This window comes from Muscardinus avellanarius, assembly GCF_963383645.1.
Source record: "Muscardinus avellanarius genome assembly, chromosome: 8".
Taxonomy (NCBI): Eukaryota; Metazoa; Chordata; class Mammalia; order Rodentia; family Gliridae; genus Muscardinus; species Muscardinus avellanarius.
Window position 1 is genome coordinate 34,599,093 of NC_137794.1, and position 20,922 is coordinate 34,620,014.

At 33.6% G+C, this 20,922-nt stretch overlaps 1 protein-coding gene across 1 annotated transcript in view; it reads left to right on the plus strand.

The window, feature by feature from the left end:
- PHIP (PHIP subunit of CUL4-Ring ligase complex) overlaps positions 1-20,922 on the plus strand; it is a gene marked incomplete at both ends in the record, with an annotated part of 114,241 nt that overhangs the window by 89,532 nt on the left and 3,787 nt on the right. Inside the window, 12 exons of the mRNA XM_080700666.1 lie at positions 359-483; positions 613-695; positions 4,306-4,417; positions 4,574-4,635; positions 6,356-6,511; positions 8,136-8,256; positions 11,014-11,139; positions 12,423-12,492; positions 12,695-12,745; positions 13,620-13,769; positions 19,632-19,784; positions 20,687-20,850. Of these exons, the coding sequence (XP_080556792.1) occupies positions 359-483; positions 613-695; positions 4,306-4,417; positions 4,574-4,635; positions 6,356-6,511; positions 8,136-8,256; positions 11,014-11,139; positions 12,423-12,492; positions 12,695-12,745; positions 13,620-13,769; positions 19,632-19,784; positions 20,687-20,850 (1,373 nt within the window). The remainder of the gene's footprint in view (positions 1-358; positions 484-612; positions 696-4,305; positions 4,418-4,573; positions 4,636-6,355; positions 6,512-8,135; positions 8,257-11,013; positions 11,140-12,422; positions 12,493-12,694; positions 12,746-13,619; positions 13,770-19,631; positions 19,785-20,686; positions 20,851-20,922) is intronic.

A 20,922-nucleotide genomic window follows, 5' to 3' on the forward strand; every position in this document is an offset into this window, starting at 1 on the left:
AATCCTCCTGTCTCCGCCTCCCAAGCACGGGATTACACGCGTGCGCCACCATGCCTGGCTCTATAGTAAATTTTCTATTTGTGAACTCTATGAGTATCTCCATGCTTGTCAGTAGCAGTACAAAATTATCTAGAGGTATTTGAAATTAATGTTGGAAAACTTACACTTTTTCTTAAATTGTAGTGCAACCTACAGACTATGAAGTAATAGGACATAGCTCACTGAATGTTTATATTCAGAAGCGGAATAGTTACTACCCAGAAGATGATTAAGGCCAAGAATTGTGTTTTCCTTATTGTTTAGCAATCTGTTTTGTGGTTTATTTTGTAAAGATGATTTCCTATTTTCTACATCTTAGGAACAAGAATTGATGAAAATAGTTGGCATAAAGTATGAAGTGGGATTACCTACCCTTTGCTGCCTTAAACTTGCTTTTCTAGATCCTGATACTGGTAAACTGACTGGCGGATCATTTACCATGAAGTAAGGATTATTAAAAGGCACAGTGATTTCTTAGTATTTTAGATTGTTTTTCATGATTTAGATAAATTTGAACATGTTTTAGATATTTTTAGGTATGTGAGCTAATAATTTGTTTTTATTTGTAATTAGATACCACGATATGCCTGACGTTATAGATTTCCTAGTCTTGAGACAACAATTTGATGATGCAAAATACAGGCGGTGGAATATAGGTGGGTAATTTATTCAGAAACCATGGGTGTTTAATGTGTCTTTTTATCCTTTAGTAAGTGATTTACTATGTTTCATAAATTAGAAAATGATAATCAGGTAAGTCTTCTTGCTGTTTGTAATATATTAAGCAAAGAAAGGTATTATGTCAGGTATTTTTAAATATTGCTTAATATTGAATACATTAATTTAGTTGATGTTTAAATTTCTAGTATTTTATATTTAATAACTGTTATGAGAATATTTAGAATTTTTCCTTTTAGCTGTTTTACATGTTGAATTAAGTATTTATATAAAAGTGTTAATAATGAAATTCATATTCAAAGCCAAAGAATTCTCAGAGAAATGAGTTTTAATTTGGAATACGACCTAACTTGACTTTTTTGTTAACTATAATAATCATTAATATTGTAAGCAAGTGTTAAAGATATTTTAAAATTCATAGTTTTCCAGGTATTTAAGATGCATTAGTTTATATATAAAGGGATGTGATATTCATTAAGTAGGTATCTTAAAATTTTCAAACAAAGCCATTGTCATCCTGGAGTAGTGTGGTGTAGGTGTATCAATGGCCCATATGATTTGGCAAATTACATTAGTTTTCAAATCAATTCATCTTCCTACCAGTGTCATTAGAAGATATTAACATGGTGATATCTTTTTTTGTTGTTTTTGTAAATTTGGGAGGGAAGGAAGGGCTAGCAGAAGTAAGGAAGGGAGAAATTAGAAAAAAGCAGTTCAGAAAAAGACAGAATTCCTAGTCAACAGAAGTCTCAGGATAACAGATTTCTATCAAGTCTAGGAGATAAACAGTCTAGAATACATTCTTCACTAGGGAAATCTTTGGGGGGGCGGTGAATGGAGCTCATAAATCATCAAATTTGATGTGTGTGTAGGGGTTACTGGGGGTTGGAACCCAGAGGCTCTTCTGCCTCCGGGCTATACTCCCAGACCTATTATATTTTATTTGGAAACAGGTTCTCAGTTGCTGAGTGCCTCACTAAGTAGCTGAGGCTGGCTTCGAACCTGTGCGATCCTCCTGTATCAGCATCACAAGTGCTGGGATAACAAGTGGGTGCCACCATGCCTGGCTATCATCAAACAAATTTGACTTTGTAAAAAATTATGTTGTTTTTCACAGCTTGAGCCGTTAGAAAAATATAGAAAGATTTAATTGTAAACGCATAGAAAACCAAACAAAAATGAAGCAATTATTAATTTTAGGGAAAAATAACTACTAAAATAGAATTGTATGCATTTTTGCTTAGTTGTAAATCATATTTACATAGTTATGAGAAAAACAATATGGATTAGATATAACACCTTTTTTTTTTTTTTTTTTTTTTGCGGTACTAGGGGTTGAACTCCTCAGGGGCATTCTACCTCCAAGCTATACCCCCAGCCCTATTTTTTGTTCTTTATTTTGAAACAGGGTCCACCTAAGTTGCAGAAGGCCTCATTAAGTAGCTGAGGCTGACTGCGAACCACGATTCTCCTTTCTCAGCCTCTCAAATGCTGGGATTAAAAGCGTACAAGCGCCGGGCATGGAGGTGCACTCTTGTAATCCCCGCACTTGGGAGGCTGAGACAGGAGGATCACGCGTTTGAAGCCAGCCTCAGCTGGCTTAAGAGACCCTGTTTCCAAATTTAAAAAAATATATAAAATAGGTCTGGTAGTGTATCCCGGAGGTAGAAGTCCCCTGGGTTCTCTCTCTAGTACCACCAAAAAAAAAGTGTACAAGCGTGTTCCACCAACCATAGCTTTTATGTAGTTATATTGAAAGAGTTCAGTAATGACAAAATTGAGAGAATTAGATATTTCAAGTGATAAAATTCTGAATTTTTTCCTTCAGATCTTGTAATTTTAGGAAATATTCATATGTTAATATTTCTACTAAAGTTCATATTTAGTCTATAATGTCTTAAAAGAAGTGTATTACCTGCAAATTGTTATTTACTGTTAAATTAATGGTAATTTTTACCCTTTCTTCAGAAAAGTTCTAAGGCATATTCTGAAGGTAGACTATTCTTTGTCAGTTATTGTTAGTCTTACTATTGTTTAGCATGCATTATCCAATTCTTCCTCTTTAGCCTAAAGTCATCAGTGTGTGGGGGTATATAAGAAGTGTAGGTATATGAAACTCATAAATGTTTATATAGCAAGGTGCGATTCAAGAATATGGTTTATTAAATTATAATGTAACTTCTCTATAAGCTCAATATAACCAATATACCATCTGAGAAATAAAATCTCTTAATCTCATAATAAATCTAAACTTAGATCCATTGTATACCCACTCAAAATTTATACATATATAAAACATGTTTATGCCTATATACATAATTTTGTGTGTATGTATCAACAAGCAAAATGTGTTCTATTAACTCCTGGTTCTACTTTTCTTTAGCATTTTTTTTTTTTAACTTTGACTAACTTTTTCAATTATTTTATGCACTTAAAATTTTTTGGTAAAAATTAAATTCATTATGGGCCTGAAAATACATCTGATTCAAATTATGGTAACTTGACTCATTCTTCCTTAACTGTGTGCTGAAAAATGTAAAATCACCTTTATAGAAGGCATTACTCAAATTACCATAAGTAAACATCATCCATTTTATTTTGTTATTCATTCAATTTAATTATTTATTTGTTTATTTTTGGCATTGGGGAATTCAGCCCAGGGGCATTTTATGTCTTAGCCACATTCCTGGCCCTTTTTATTTTTAAACAGGGTCTCACTAAGTTGCTAGGGCTGACTTCTTTATAGGTGTATACTTTTATCTTACAGATAGGATAAAGGAGTTCAAAAAAATAACTTATTAAGCCGCATGCATACCTTATTTGAACCCTGTCTTTCACATTCACCCATGCTAGCCATAAGAAATTTTCAGTAAGTACTGTGAAAAGCCACGGAAGGGAAAAAAACACTATAGAAAAAGATAGTTCCTTGTAGCTTTAATATAATACAGAGGACACTGAGAAGATCTAGATAGGAAAAGGCTATAGCATTTGTAGCCTATTAGGATCTTTGTGAAAAGGCAGTTTAATATGACAATAGCTGAATGCAGTTGGATAAGTAGACAAAAGGTGTGTTTTCTGTTTTATAAGGATGCGGTTTTATTTTTTTTATCAGAAGAGGGAAAGTGAAAATATTAATAGGTGATTGAAATGATGTAGGGCAAGTTGGATTATTTTAAATGTCTTTGGGCTGGGGGTTTAGCTCAGAGATAGAATGCCAGTACAGCCACCAAAAAAAAAAAAGTAGTTATAATGAGAGATTTGAGTATTTGTTGGATATAGTTCAAATGATGAACTTAAAATGATGGATTGGTAGAAATACCTAAAAGTAAATTTCTTCAATCTAATGAAATCTAAGAAATGGAATTAGAAATTGGTAAGTCACACTTCAAGTATTTCTTTAGTTAAAGAATACTGTCTGATTTTACTTATTTTTATTACTATGTGATTTCCTTATTTTCAGAAAATGTCACTTTTTTATCTTGTGAAATCATTGCAGGCAGTTTCTGTATCTTATAGTCATACTTTGGGGAAAAAGCAGATAATAGACACATTTGGGAGTGATAAGATTGCTTTTTTTTTCTTGTGCAGGTGACCGTTTCAGATCAGTTATAGATGATGCCTGGTGGTTTGGAACAATTGAAAGCCAAGAACCTCTTCAACCTGAATATCCTGATAGTTTATTTCAGTGCTATAATGTTTGGTAAGTAAATACTTGTTGTATTTTTAGTTAGATCAGGCTTGCTTTGAAATTCTTCCTAATTTAAACATAGGCAATCGTTTTTATAATGTGGTTTCATAAAAATTATGGTACAGTATTCAGATTTTTTTTAAATATAAGAATTCTTCTTTCTTAAAGCTGGGACAATGGAGATACAGAAAAAATGAGTCCTTGGGATATGGAGCTTATACCTAATAATGGTAAGTCAGTAAGAAAACTGGTCTGCTTTCTCATTTAACTTTATACTATATAAGCTTGTTGTAAAGATCAAATAGAAAATTTTATTAAGAAAATACATATTGTAAACCCCAAAGATTGAGCGGCATCAATAACCCCAAAGGTTGAGCAGTATCAATGTACAAGGTAGACATTTTCCAGGCCCCTTAAAATTGATAGCTAACAAGGAAGATTCAAATTAGTTTACTACAACAAAATTTGAAAGTGTTTTATTCATTATTATTCAATCCTAAAATGAGAATTTGAGTGAGAGAATTTTATAACTCTGGCAGAATACTGGGGCTAGGGATGTAGCTCAATGGGAGAATACCACTAGATTCAATCCTGAGTAAAAGAAGTCAGATCTTTGAGTCAGACATAGATTCTTAATACTTTTTCTGCTGTTTTCTCTATGATCTTGTTCTCTAAACCTCAGTTTCTTAGGAATTAGCCTCTGATTATTTAAATCAAATATTTTCTCATAAGACATATGTGTAAAAATTTAATAGTCTGAGACATAAAATAACTCAATGAAGAGTAGTTATAATTAATCATAACCACCATCTTGCATAGTGTGTTTTGATGCACTCGGGATTTGGGAATTTACTATATGCTTTGAGTGTAACATCTTTATATCGAGAAAAGGTGGGTGTGGCATAAAAGGATTATAATTTTTCTTTATATTGGTTAACATACTACTTTTGCTACAAGATAAAATATATTAACAGTAGGAAAACAGTAGTAAATTCTGAAAACATTGAGATTTGTATCTGTTTATAGAAATTCTTTCTTTCACCCATAACTTGATTCTAGAGCAAATTTTCAGGTATGATTTTGTAAAAGTAACCATGATCATCTTTTTTTTTTTTTTTTTTTTTTGTATTGTGGATGGAACCCAGGACATTCTACCTCTGAGCTACACCCCCAATCCTATTTTTTTATTCTTTATTATTTTGAAACAGGGTCTCACTGAGTTACAAAGGGTTTATGAACCACGATCCTCCTGTCTTAGCCTCCCAAATGCTAGGATTACAATTGTGTGGCACCACACCTGACTTAGAAAATGATATATAAATGTAACATTTTTGTGTGTATGTGGTAATGGAGATTGAGTCCCAGAGTGGTGTACCTCTGAGTTACACCCAGCCATTTTAATTTTTTATTTTGAAAGAAGGCCTCACTAAGTTGCTAAGGCTGGCTACAAATCTGAGACCCTCCTGTGTCAGCCTCCCAAATACTGGGATTACAATAGTGTTCCATCACTCTTGGCTTATAAATCTAATCTTTTAAAAATAACTTAAAGAGCCAGGCATTTTGGTGCATACTTGTAATTTCAGTACTTGGGAGTGTGAAACACAATTATGGGTTCATGGCCAGCCTCAGCTACTTGTTGAGGCCCTTTGCAACTTGCAACTTAGTGAGGCTGTGTTTAAAAAATAAAGGGGAAAAAAAAAAAAGCAGCTAGGGGTGTGGCTCAGAGGTAGAATGCCCCAGGTTCAGTCTACAATACTTGGTCGCCGTCATCATCACAACAATTTAAAATTTACCCTAAACACATTTTCCTCTTACGAAATAAAGGATTTTATTTATTTACTAGTTCTTTATGTAATTATGCTTTAGTTTTGTGGCAATATCAATCCTACTTTATAAATTTTATCTAAATACAGATGTTTCCACTGATCTGTTTTTCTATGTATATTTCAGCTGTATTTCCCGAAGAACTAGGGACTAGTGTTCCTTTAACTGATATTGAATGCAGGTCATTAATCTATAAACCACTTGATGGAGAATGGGGTACGAACCCCAGAGATGAAGAATGTGAAAGAATTGTTGCAGGAATAAATCAATTGATGACACTAGGTAAGTAATAACAACTCAAGAGTATAGGGGAAAAAAAAACTGGCAGAAAGCAAATTAAATGAAAACTAACTTTTTCAAACAAAAATTCTTTTTTCCACAGTATCATATCTGGTTTTCAAACATTTTTAACTGGAATCTCTTTTTGAATGAAGTTTTACACAGGACTTACCTAGTTAAAAATGGGATTACTCTAGCTGAATATCAAAGTAACTACCTCCCATAAATGCCAGAATTATGTGGAAAATCTGGGACCTCCAAAACCCAGTTTGGGAAACTCTAACGAATTCAAGCTGACATGATATGAATTGGAGGAAGTGTTCAAAACTAAATTTTAATTATATGATGAATATACTGTTTTTTATACTTTGTTACACATACACAAGAGAATCTTTTTAAGGGGAGAGAAGAAAGTGTATGAACTGATTTGCATCATTAAAAGAAAAAGGACAAAAAACTAAACAATGACCCCAAAACTTGATTATCTGAACTCTGAGCTTCCAAAGTAACTACAAATTAGACTGATGGTTTCTAGAGACCCACTCTGGCAGTAGGAATCAACTTTAAAGAGCCAAGCAAGAAAACAGTATGAGTATGAAGAGAAAGAAACAGATCTTAAGAAATTAAAATCAGAATTTTACAAGAAAAAAATTTTTTGAGGTGCTGGGGATTAAACTTGAGTCCTCATGCATACTAGGAATGCACTTTATAACAGAGATCTACCTCCAACTCTTAAAAAATAATACCCTGTAAAAATGGCCTTATAAGTGTTATCATAATAATTGTGTATTTTATATATGAAGTATTTTTATATGTGAATTAGTAAAATAATGGGGAGTGATTTAATTATATTTTGGGTTTTATTCTATGAGTTTACTGTGTGTGCTTGAGTCAGTGATATTGAGTCAAAAACTTTTGGATCTGTTTCCTCTTCTCTAGTTGCCTGATACTTCACAGAATAATGTTGTAATAATGAGATAAGATTTGAGAGAGGTCAGAGGTTATGTTTGAATACAATATGGTAATGATAGAATGGCTTCATCAAAGACATGACCAGCTATCAATTATAGAAATGTATGTATATGTATGTGTATGTTAATAGGTCAGTTTTATCTGCCATTTCTTTCTTTCTTTCTTTTTTTATTTATTTTTATTTTTTTGGTACTGGGGATTGATCCCAGTGGTATTTTACATCTAAGTTCCTCATTGCCCCCACCAACACAAACTTTTTTTTTTTTTTTTTGTACTGGAGATTGAACCCAGGGGCACTACCTCCAGGCTATTCCCCCAGCATATTTATTTTTTGTTTCAAAACAGGGTCTCGCTGGGTCGCTGCAAGTTTTGCTAAGTTGCTGACGCTCTTCTCGAACCTGTGATCCTCTTGTCTCTGTTTCCCAAGTACCAAAATAATAGGCACATACCACCATGCCCAACTTGCCATAAAAATTGGGCCTAGAATTTTGCAGTGTAAATGTAGGTAATAAAAAATGACAGTTTATGTCAAACTGCATATTTTTTAATGAAAGAACAGTGCCAGACTTAATATTTATAAAGATTAGGACTTTAGTCAGAATTCTTGGATTTTTTAAACGTACAAAAATAAACTTACAAATTTTTTAAATTTTAGACATTGCTTCAGCATTTGTGGCTCCTGTGGATCTACAGGCTTATCCCATGTACTGCACTGTAGTGGCATATCCAACGGATCTAAGTACAATTAAACAAAGACTGGAAAACAGGTTTTACAGGTTAGAACCATTTGATGTTGCTTTTACCTATGGAGTGTTCAATGATTCTTTCACCCATTTGCTGATCTTCCATAGCAGTGTTTCTCAGCCTTATGTGTATACAGATGTGCATACAAATCGCCGGGGGATCATATTACAATTCAGAATCTGATTCAGTAGTTTTGGAGTTAGACATGATAGTCTGCTTTTCTCACAAGTTGCCTGTAATGCTTATGGTACTTTTTTGTAAACTATACTTTGGATAACAGTTTTTTTCCACATGTGATATAACTTGGTGCTTACTTTCTTCACATGATATTTTATAAAGCAAGTCAAAGTATTTCATTTTCTCCTAGATAAAATACCAATATCTTCGTTCATTGGTTTTTCTTAAAGTATCAAAAATTGTTTATCTTATTCTTATTTTCTATATATTCAGCTTATTAAAAACACAAATAGAAATGACTTAGACAATTTTTCATAGTGGAAGTTTAGTGTGAAATAAAACTAGAGTTAGAAAGCTAGACACAATAGCAGTTCATTTCCATCTTCTAGTTAACTTTTTTTGGGGGGGGGTGATACTAGGGGTTGAACCCAGGGGCTTTCTACCTCCGGGCTATACTCCCAGACCTATTTTATATTTTATTTGGAAACAGGGTCTCACTAAGTTGCTGAGAGCCTCACTAAGTAGCTGAGACTGGCTCTGAACCCCTGTGATCCTCCTGTCTCAGCCTCCCAAGCACTGGGATTACAGGCATGCGCAACCATGCCTGACTCCAGTTAACAATTTTGATAAAGATTATGTTTATAATGTTGGGACACTTTGTAATTTTATTGCCTAAAATATTTGTTAAATTTTTAGTTTCACATAATGAAATCACATTTTGAAATTATGTCTTTGCTCTAGTACACTAAAAACATTTTAATTTTTATAACAATTTGTTATTATTTTCTTTTTGTGACCAGTTTGTATACTGTAGTCTTCTCCGTTATTCATTGTTTTAACTTGGGAACATTTTTATTTCTAGTCTGTACTCATTCTCTTCTAAATAATACATGTCTTTGGTTCTTTTATTACTAAATTTATTTTTCTGCCTGGCACTGAAAACACCATTTCTTATTGTTACGGGATTTTTCAGCAGCTGCATTACTGACATTTGGGGTTGGAAAATTCTCTATTGTGACAGGCCATCCTGTATCTTTACCGAAGCTGCCTCATACTTTTGTAAACCAAAAATGTGTATGGACATTACCAGATATATCCTGGGGTAGGGAGGGGGCAGAATACCCCTGATGGTAAACCACTTGAGCAACATCTAAGATACTAGACTTCAGCGTTAAAAGATTTTTCTGATCTTGGTATGTGTATTTGCTGTTTCATTATTGATAACATATTAAAAGCATAGAGACAAGAAGAAAATGCCCTGTGACATGTTTCACCCAGCCATTTTAAGTCTTTTTCTATACAATGATGTGTTAGAAGTTTAAAAGAAAAAGTAGAGAAGAAATTCTTAACTGTATTCCTAGAACCTAAATTGCTAAAGCTTAGGATTTATACCTAGTGCCTCAGAGATGGAACAAGACATGGGAGGATTAGAGGGAGAAAAAGAATAAGGTGCTGGCATCTCCAACTAATTGCTGTGAATATACTTCTCACAAAAACACTGCTGATCATGGTAATTGCTAAAGTGCAATTTATTTCAAGATAAGTTATAGCTTAAATAAGCTTTTTGGCATTAGCCCAATTAGGAATTGTGTGTGTGTGTGTGTGTGTGTGTGTGTCTCACTTTTTTCCAGCCTTCATGATATAATTATAACCCTGAATTGCATTATTTGCCCATGTTGTCTTTCAATGTTTAAAACTTTGTTTCTTCTTTGTATTTTGTTTTTCCTCTGGTGCTTTTAGGCTTTCTTATTAAACTACTCTCAGTTTGCCCTGCTAGTATTATTCTAGTGTCTTATTTTACATACAATATTTTTAGGTGGTACACAGACTTTGTCTATGATTCTACTGTTCTTATAATGAGTGAACCTTGTGAATTTATTGGAAGCGGTGTTTTTTGTATGCTTCTCTATCGACAATTAATTTATATAATTTAGTTGTGCCACATTGTATGATATTCTCAGCAGTCATCCTTGAATTTTTCTTTACTTTCAGAAATATTTTATATAACACAAGAATTTTTAACATTGAATTTTTTAACATTGTTAAAGTTTTTAGAAAAATAATCCTCATTTAGGTTTCTTGTAAACTAACACACTCGTGTATATTGTATGTCTCATAAGCAGGCTGTCAATTACTTTTCACTTTGATTACTAGTGGTATAGTTATATTAAAACTGTTTCATATATATATAAAAGTTATATTAAAACTGTTTCATATATATATATATAAAAAGATACCATGATGATGACAAGTAGGAAAAACAAAAACTAAAGACCACTCTTCATAGTCCAATGAGTCTTAGTCCAGATGTTTTCTGTGTAAGTAGATAATGTTGCTCCTTTTTTCATACTCTAACGTTAATGGGCTTCAGTTTCTTTAAAAATATTAAGATTTGAGTGATGTGATTATTTTACGACTGAAACAAAAATGTCAGAATATCATAGTTTTAAATTTGTACACATTTCTAAATATGAGGTTAAGGCTTCTACATTTTGTTTTTATTTTATTTTATTTCTTGTTTATTTTATAGTTATTTATACATACACATATACACAATACACTTATATGTCAAATGAAAAGTAACTTGATGAATGATATTTGTTTTCTTAAAGGCGGGTCTCATCCCTAATGTGGGAAGTTCGGTACATAGAGCATAATACACGAACATTTAATGAGCCGGGAAGCCCAATTGTGAAATCTGCTAAATTTGTGACTGATCTTCTTCTACATTTTGTAAAGTGAGTTATTTATATTATAATAATTGTAATAGTGACACTATTTTAAAATGTGAAATAATTTTAAATATCCATTATAAAATACAATTACATGCCGGGCATGGTGACACACTTTTGTAATCCCAGCATTTGGGAGGCTGAGACTGGAGGATTGCAGTTCGTGGACAGCTATTTAGTGAGGCCCTCCGTAACTGTTGAGTGAGACCCTGTTTCAAAATTAAAGAATAAAAAATTAGGCAGGGGGTGTAGCTCGGAGGTCAAATGCCTCTGGGTTACATCCACAGACCGGGGGGTGGGGGAGAAACAATTACATAATTATATGTTTGCATGCATAATGTTATATGCTGTCATTTGAACATAGTTCCTTTCAAAATAGCCTGTATCTAAAACAAAAACATGCACTAAAAAAAGGAACTAAAAAACTAAAGCGAACAAAAAAGTTTTATTGGCTAGTATTAGTCATAAAATCACAAAAATTGCATAACAGTTGTATTCTTCGTGGATTCTTTTTTCAGTTAGATTGTTGAGTAAATAGTAATATTTGTTGTACGTGTAATGTTTTCTCTCTTTAGCCAAATAATCTTACAAGTGGGAAAGATCATTATCTAAAATTTCTCATTGAGTAATAAACTGACTTGGCATCAACTTCCAAAATTTCATAATAAGTGAATGTCTGCCATTTGAGCTGAGAACTTTATTTTATTTTTATTTGTTTGTTTGTTTGTTTATTTGTGGTACTTGGGTTCCTGGAAGCCCTTCTACCTCCGGGCTACACTCCCAGACCTATTTTTACATTTTTATTTGGAAACAGGGTCTCCTAAGCCAGCGCGTGAGGCTGGCTTCGAACCTACGCGATCCTCCTGTCTCTGCCTCCCAAGCGCAGGGATTACAAGCGTGTGCCACCATGCCCGGCATGAGAACTTTATTTTAATGTAATAAAATTAAAATTATTATCTCTCTCAAGGGACCGTATAATATTAAAATATATATTTAATGAATAATAAATAATATTATGAACAAATATTTACATAGTCCGTCAGAATACTGAACTTATTTTTCAAGAAACTTTTTTCTCCAAGTTGATTATTACTCTATTCACTGATACCACAATAAAAGTGATATGTGAAGGGAGAGAGAGGGTCAGATGAGTGTGCAACAGGGCATTGGAGTCAACAAATGGAGAAAGCCTGTAGCCTCAACTTGTACCTGAAAATTAGAAGCAAATTTTAAAGAAAAAAAAACTTCATGGTTCTAATTATATATATTAACATTTTCTTGTTATTTAGGGATCAGACTTGTTATAACATAATTCCACTTTATAATTCAATGAAGAAGAAAGTTTTGTCTGACTCTGAGGTATGTACTGTTTCTATATTGGTATGTTGTATATAAAAAATTTATATATTATAGTTTTTAGGTAATGGCTGTTATGAAAATTACCTTTTTATAAAATATTGTAGTTAATATTTTTTAACAAATGTATAAGTATAAAGGAGTAAGTATTGAGTGTAGTAAAATCTAGAATGTTTTCTAAATTGGATACATTCTTGCCTCAAAGGAAGAAGAGAAAGATGCTGATGTGCCAGGAACTTCTACCCGAAAAAGAAAGGTAGTAAAGTTTTTGTTTTTGCAGAGGTGCTTATATAAATTAGAACTTATAAAGAGTTTTTTTTTTTTTAAGACAGATTACATATGACTTTAAAGTCAGTTTTAATCATAAAATGAATGCTTTTCAAAAGTAGGTAATGGTATTATTTTATATTTGAATTACTATGTGTTACAACTTGAGCATTTCTTATTCTGGAAATCCAAAATTAAGAATGCTCAAAAACCCGAAATTTAGCCAAGTGTGGTGACTCACCCAGCATTTGGGAGGCTGAGTCAGGTGGATTGTGGTTCACAGACAGCCTCAGCTACTTAGTGAGACCCTCTGCAACTCAATGAGGCCCCGTTTCAAAATAAAGAATAAAAAATAGGGCTGCAGGTAGAGCTCAGAGGTAGAATGCTCCTGGGTTCTACCCCCAGTACCACACACACACACAAACAAAACAAACTTTTTAGCACTGATGCTCAAAATCTTTGGATTTTAGATTTTCAAATTAGGGGTGCTCAGCTAGTAAAGTCTATGTACGTTTCCCAAATCCCAAACACTTCTGTCTCAAGCATTTCAGATAAGAGATGCTCAGCCTATACCTAACTACCTAAGACTGCATTAAAAAATACAAATTTAATTCAGGTTTTGTGGCATACACTTATATTCCCACATTCTCTTGGAAGAGTGAGTCAATAGGATCATATATTTGAGGCCAGCTTGGACAATTTTTCAAGACCCTGTCTCAAAAATAAAAAGGGCTGGGGATGTATCTCAGTGGTAGTATGCTTATTTACCATGCCCTAGGCCCTGTAATCCCTGTACTGCCCCCCCCAAAAAAAAAATTACTTAAGTGCTAATTTATTGATATATTTGCATGTTCTTATTTCAGGAACATCAGCCTAGAAGAAGATTACGTAACAGGGCTCAGTCTTATGATATTCAAGCATGGAAGAAACAGTGCCAAGAATTGTTAAATCTCATATTTCAGTGTGAAGACTCGGAGCCTTTCCGACAGCCAGTAGATCTCCTTGAATATCCAGTAAGCATTTTTGAAAATACTGTCTTACTTGTTGGTTTATTATATACCCTATACATAATTGGTTATTTTTATGACTAGCTTGTTACTTCATTATTTTGTACATGTTCTTTTTATCTACTTGGTTTTATAGAGAATATAAGCCGAATAATATGATAAAATGGAAAGCCCTGAGTTTAAGTGTTCAGAGAATTGGGTTATGGTCTTAGGTTTACTCTGACCAGTTTTATAGCTTTAAGCAAGTCAATTAGTTTTTCCATCTGGATATTATTTTTGCTAATTCTTCACTGTACAGATTTTAAGAATTTGTCATAGCCATTATATAGGAAACAAAAATAATAATACATACTTTCTTCATGTTATGGCGCTGTAATAAAATACAAATAATTTTGATGGCTGAGAATATGGTTCAGAGGTTGAGTGCTTTCCTATAATGCACTAGACCCTGGTTTTGTTTCCATAAATGAAATAGGTGAAGTTTTATATACAGATGTAAAGTGACATCTTATTTAGATTATTCATTCTAATATATGATTTTTATGAAATCCATAGTAAAAAGAGTAGAGTAAACATGATTCACCTGTTTATTTTTGCATACAGCCATAGCAATTTAAGTTTAGATTAGTGATTTTTAGTCATTTAATAATTTATTAAAAGTTGCAAAATTTGGATAGCATTTATGGTTTAAAGTGAAAATAAAAAATGATTTAAAAGATGCTATAACCTAGATATGGTATTATATCTCTTCATTATCTTTTTTTTTTTTTTTTTAATTATAGTGCTGGGGTTCCTGGAACCCCTTCTACCTCTGGGTTACACTACCAGACACCTACTTTTTTATATTTTTATTTTGAAACAGGGTTTCTTAAGCCAGAGAGGCTGGCTTTGAACCTGCGCGATACTACTGTTTCTGCTTCCCAAGCATGGGGATTACAAGCGTGCGCCACCACACCTGGCATCTTCATTATCTCTTTTTACATACACATTCTAACTTGTAATGATAGAAGAGGAATTTTGTAAATAGAAAAGCATCATAAAATGACTTGTCATTTACAAAAAAGGAAAAATATTATCTTAAAGTGGAAGAGAAATACTTAATTCTGTCAGTGTGATAATTGGGCTAAGTTGAACTTCACCTCGTATTAAAAACTCTAGAAGAACAAAGCTGTTTCTGTATAGTCCTCTGGTTTTTTATTCTCTGTTTTTGGAACTTGTGGATTTCCCTTTGTTTGGAATACTGACCCATTCTAAACCGGCACTGTTGGACTATTTCCAGAATGAAAAGAATAGAATAATTCCTTCCACAGACATTGTTTTTTCCAATGGCTCTACTGTCTGAGCTCCCTAAGACAAATTTATTACTATCATGTTGTATGGAAATCCATTCTGAAAAACAACTAATTTTTACCTAAACAATCTTGAAATAAATATATGGAAGAGTGATCTATCATATATGACAACAACAAATGGAAATATCATCACCCTTGCTCCCAAAACTCAAGAAAATTAAGGTCATCCTGAAATAATATATTTCATCAGAGTAAGGCATTCAATATAAGATGACTATTATTGTATATGTCACCAAGAAAAAAAAAATTCATTAAATGTTAATGTCATTTTGGTTACAGGGATAAATGAAAGAATAAGAAGCATTAAAAAAGAAATTTGAGCCAGCTGTGGTGGTGCATGCTTGTGTTGGGAGGCTAAGACAGGAGGATAGTAGGTTCACAGCCAGCCTTAGCAACTTAGTAAGGTCCTCTGCACTTTTGACCCTGTTTCAAAATAAATAATAAAAAATAGGGCTGAAGTGGTAGCTCAGAGTTTGAATGCCCCTGGGTTCAATCCCCCAGTACTGTAAAAAAAAAAAGAAAAGAAAAAAAATTTTGAGGGGAAAGAGGAGTAAGACATATCAAAACAGAACCAACTAAATAAAATTCTAGAAGTGAAATGTAAAAATCACTTAAACTCATTGAGCAGCTTTACAGATTAGATTTCTGGACAGGTTACTAAAGATCTAAAGAAATCATAAAGACTGCAACACACAAAAAGAGACATGAAAGCCCTGAGAGTAAGAGATGTGAGTAGAATGAGAAGGTTCAAATTTTATCTAATAGAAATTTCAGTGGGAAATGGGAGAAGCACAGTATTTGACCTGAGAATTTTCTAGGATTGATAAATATTTGACAAGCATAATTCTTGAACATGATATATCAAGAACAAATCTTTACCTAGAATAGTAGCAAAAATTCAAAATTTCAGAGACAAATTTTTTTTTTTTTTAAGAGACTGGTTCAACTTACTTATTTCACTAATGTTGAACTGAGATTCAACTCTCTCCCAGATACATGACTGTTTACTCTTAAGTACAGGACATAAATCTATATCCAGTGTACCACGGCTAAATGGGATATTCATAAGCAAATGAATTTTTATAAAAATAGGCTTACCTTTCATAATTAGGGAAATGTACAATAATGCGTCTTTTTTTTAAGTATTCAAAGTGGTGAGAACCAGTAGCAAATATGACCTGTTCTAACCAGCTGAAAGTATTAGCAGACAAGAAATAGCACAAGCAAGCAAGCAAAAAAAAAAAAAAAAAAAAAAAAAATTCATCTTTCTTGTAGTACTCTCTTGATGGGGGCATATTGTTTTGTTTTGTTTTTTTTATTGCCATCACAGAGGAAATAAGAAAACTTTTGGATAGTCTGCTTTTCATACTTCAGAAGTTACTATAAATTAAGTATCAACCTTATTTAAATTATGTATTTCAGACAGATCATGCTATTCATAATTCTTCTTTTCTATGAACATATTCACATTTTGATTTTAATAGATATTCAAACCAAGATGTTTTTTAAATCTATTTTTACAGAAATTATCATGCTAAATATTCTGTTCCATTTATTTATTGAATAGAGGTGTGTCAAGCAGCAACTATATATTGAATGTTAGAAGCCAAGAATATAAGCCAAGAAAAATGAAATGTTCTACATAAACAAATTTTGCATTTAAAGTTTTTGCAAGCCACTAACAAATTTTATATCATTTTTATATTATCCCCAAATCTACAAAGGTTGTAAAGCCCATAAAGCCATTGCTTTTGATATCTAAACAATTATAGAAGTTAAGGTCACAGTATTTACCTTAAAAGTGTGGTGAAATGTTGTTCATTGGTTTTACCATTATATAAAACAATTTTGTAACTATTATTTTGGTGGGCAACTGTCTTAAAAGTATAGGGTACAACTTTTAAAATGCTTTATTTTAAATGACAGTTTTCCTCTAGTGGTAATTTCTATCCATGGCAAAGTCATTTTGACCATGTTTGGTACATGAAGTAGACTGAACATAGTACAGTGTTTTGTCAAAATCAGAATATTACCAAAAGAGACTAAATCTCATTTTGTTGTGTTACTTTATAAAGTGGCTTTGAAGTAACTTATAGTTGAGGTATTTAAAAATATTTTGGCCAAAAGACAATGCAGTTGGACTTCTGGGAAAATGCAGTAGGCATTCTCTTCCCTGTTCTACTAAGTAGATCTAAAATTTACAGACCTTACATATCAAACAAACATAGGAAGACTCTGAAAGTTGGAGAGTAGACTAGGTCCCAGATAGACTAGGATTTCAGGACCAACACAGTAGTGAGTTCCCCTGGGTTTGCTTTCTTGCTTTATATATCCCATTTGATACTGGAGAAGCCATTAGCCTAAAAATTGTAATGAACACTGGCTATAAAAAACTGTTTGGAAAACTTTCATATGCAGACACACACGCCACTCCCTCCATCCCACCACCACCACCACCAAAGAACCATCAAAAGACACAGATGAGCAACATAGAAAACTGATAGACACAAACTCTACTTAAGCCAGATACCATAGAAAACTCTCTGAACTTACTTTCTTCCCAATTACAAAAACCAGTAGAGAAGCAAACTCTTTCTTGCTGTCAGGTACCATTGGAGACCATGAGGAGAGCCTAGACTTCACCCTCACCTGGCAGTAATTGCATAACTTTCCCCTACCTTATGGTGTTATCATTGGAGGTTAGGTGGAGATTTAGGACTTTTCACCACAAGTAATGAGTGAAAGCCATGTGGGGATGCAATACCAAGGAACCCCACCCCAACCTAAGTGCTATTAGTGAAAGCCTGCAGAGGCTTTTGAACTTCATCTTTTCCCAGCAGTAACAAGATCCCCCTCACTCCTTGCATTTCAGTGGAGGCCAAAAGAAAACCTGGCTTCTAAGGCAGTACTGCTCCTCCCTTTCACCACCAATCCATAAAGCACGAGTCCTGCTAAATAAAATACGCTTCTAAAGCGTTCATTCTTATGTCCAAAATATGTAGGTTTCAAAATAGGTCTGGGAGTGTAGCCCAGTACCACAAAAAAAATTAAATAAATAAATATATGGCTTAGGGTTGCTTTGAATAATTCAGGTGTCCCAAATCCTAGCCCCTGGGATGATTTAAGGGCTAGAGAAATACTGGCTGGATGTGAGTATTAGAAAAGGTGTTGGTTGGAAGCCGGGCATGGTGGCACACACTTGTAATCCCAGCCTTCGGGAGGCCGAGACCAGAGGATCGCAGTTCATGGACAGCCTCAGCTATTTAGTGAGGCCCTCCACAACATAGTGAGACCCTGTTTCAAAATAAAGAATAAAAAATTGGGGCGAGGGTGTAATTCAGAGGTGGAATGCCCCTGGGTTCCATCCCCAGACCCGCAAAAAAAGGAAAGGCGTTGGTTGGGACACCATGTTCGGGGTTAATTGTTTTACATACTAAAGATAGGTTCTCATCATGAGCAGTCTCCTCAGGTCTGTTGGGCCTCCAGATACTGAGAAATACAGAAAATACAGCTAATGTAATTGGCCCTATCATTAATTTGATGCCAAATAGACACATGCAGATTAAAACAAACTGATAAGAGAAGTTAGGAATTAAAGGGAACATGTACAACATGATAAAGACTATTAAGAATCCTAAAAGCTAAGTGTAGTGGCACACACCTGTAATAGTACTTACGAGACCAATACAGGAGGATCACAGGTTCGAGGAAAGCAAGTAGTGAGACTCAACAACCTAGAGTGAGCCTGTTTCAAGACAAAAAATGAAATAGGGTTCAGGGTGTAGCTCAGAGATAGAATGCTGCTGGGTTCAGTCCCCAGTGCCACAAATCATCATTCTACAGCTAATGTTTGATGGTGAAAATTGTGGTTTTCCTCTTAAGATTGGGAATAAGGAAAAAAAAAACACACACACACACATACACACACAAAACAGTCCCATCTTTACTTTCTTAAATATTAAGAATATAAACTTGCCGGGCGTGGTGGCGCACGCTTGTAATCCCCGCGCTTGGGAGGCAGAGACAGGAGGATCGCGCAGGTTCGAAGCCAGCCGCGCGCGCGCTGGCTTAGGAGACCCTGTTTCCAGATAAAAATGTAAAAAATAGGTCTGGGAGTGTAGTCCGGAGATAGAAGGGCTTCCAGGAACCCCAGTACCACCAAAAAAAAAAAAAAAAGAATATAAACTTGATGGTACAAAGTCAAATTGTTTTTAAAAACTAGAGTTATATATTCAGGGCTACTGAAAAGTTGCAGTATTTGCAGTATTCTTTGTCCTTACTCTAAAATCCTATATTAGTGTTTTTTTTTTTTTTTTTTTTTTTTGTGGGTCTAGGGATGTTATACTTAGAATTGTGTTTCAATGAGCCAACAGCCTTTATATAGGTAGTATAAAATTTGCTTATTTTTGCAATTGTGATTATAATAGTTTTAAGGCACTGGTCATAAAATGCTTATATGAATCTTTATATATGGATGTTGAGGCACAAATAATGCCACTTGTCTTCTCTCTCCTAGGACTACAGAGACATTATTGACACTCCAATGGATTTTGCCACTGTTAGAGAAACTTTAGAGGCTGGGAATTATGAGTCTCCAATGGAGCTGTGTAAAGATGTCAGACTTATTTTTAGTAATTCCAAAGCATATACACCAAGCAAAAGATCAAGGGTATATAATTAAATTGTTTTCTTTTATGTTTAATAAAGAAAAGCATATTAAATACCTAAGCCAGGCGTGGTGGTGGGTGTAATCCCAGCATTGGGAGGCTGAGATAGGAGGATGGATCTCAGTTCATGGACAGCCTCAGCTACTTAGGCCCTTTGCAATTCAGTGAGACCCAGTTTCAAAATAAAGAATTAAAAAAAAGGGCTAGGAGTTTAGCCCTGAGGTAGAATGCCGTTGGGTTTCATCCCCAATAATGCAAAAATAAATTCATTAACTAATTAAATACTGAAATGTTGCTTTTTTTAGAGCAAAAAATAACATTGTATTTTGTTCTCAATAATGTCCTACTCCTCTACTTGGTTCCTTCTGTGAAATAATACTGACTTCATTCTCTGGTGTTTGCAGTGGTTACTTCTGCCAACACAGTGTGGTTGATGAGTATATGCATACATATTGTCTTGTGTGTATTATAGCTATCTGGGCCTAGCTTTTCCAGCTGTTTTTTCACACTAATGGAAATATGCATTTTTTGTGAATGATGTTATAAAAATAAGAGTAACATTTAAGACCAAATAAGACATCATGAAGTGACAAGATACGACAGTGTAATAAGAAGAAATAGATGCTAGGCAGCAGTGTAGAATAAGTTCAAACCCTTGGGCATAGTTTTTATATGCTAGAATTCAGTTGTGTCCATATGAGCCATCTGAATTCAGAATAAAACTTAAATCTGAATAATTTTTAAAAAAGCCTTAGCTTATGTTTTTTTTAAGGAGAGATTTTAAAAAATTAAAAACATTTTAAGTTCTGAAACATTTTTACTAGAAAAATATTTAAATTATAATGTTCACTGATCATTTCTCTGAAAAATATCTTAACAGTTTTATGCATTTTTTTCTTCATAGATTTACAGCATGAGTCTGCGCCTCTCTGCTTTCTTTGAAGAACACATTAGTTCAGTTTTATCAGATTATAAATCAGCTCTTCGTTTTCATAAACGAAATACCATAACCAAAAGGAGGAAGAAAAGAAATAGAAGCAGTTCTGTTTCCAGTAGTGGTGCATCCAGGTATTTAATATTTTTTAAATAGCATTAACTGATCTGTAACTTTCATCTAAATGATAGAACTTGGTGTTTTTT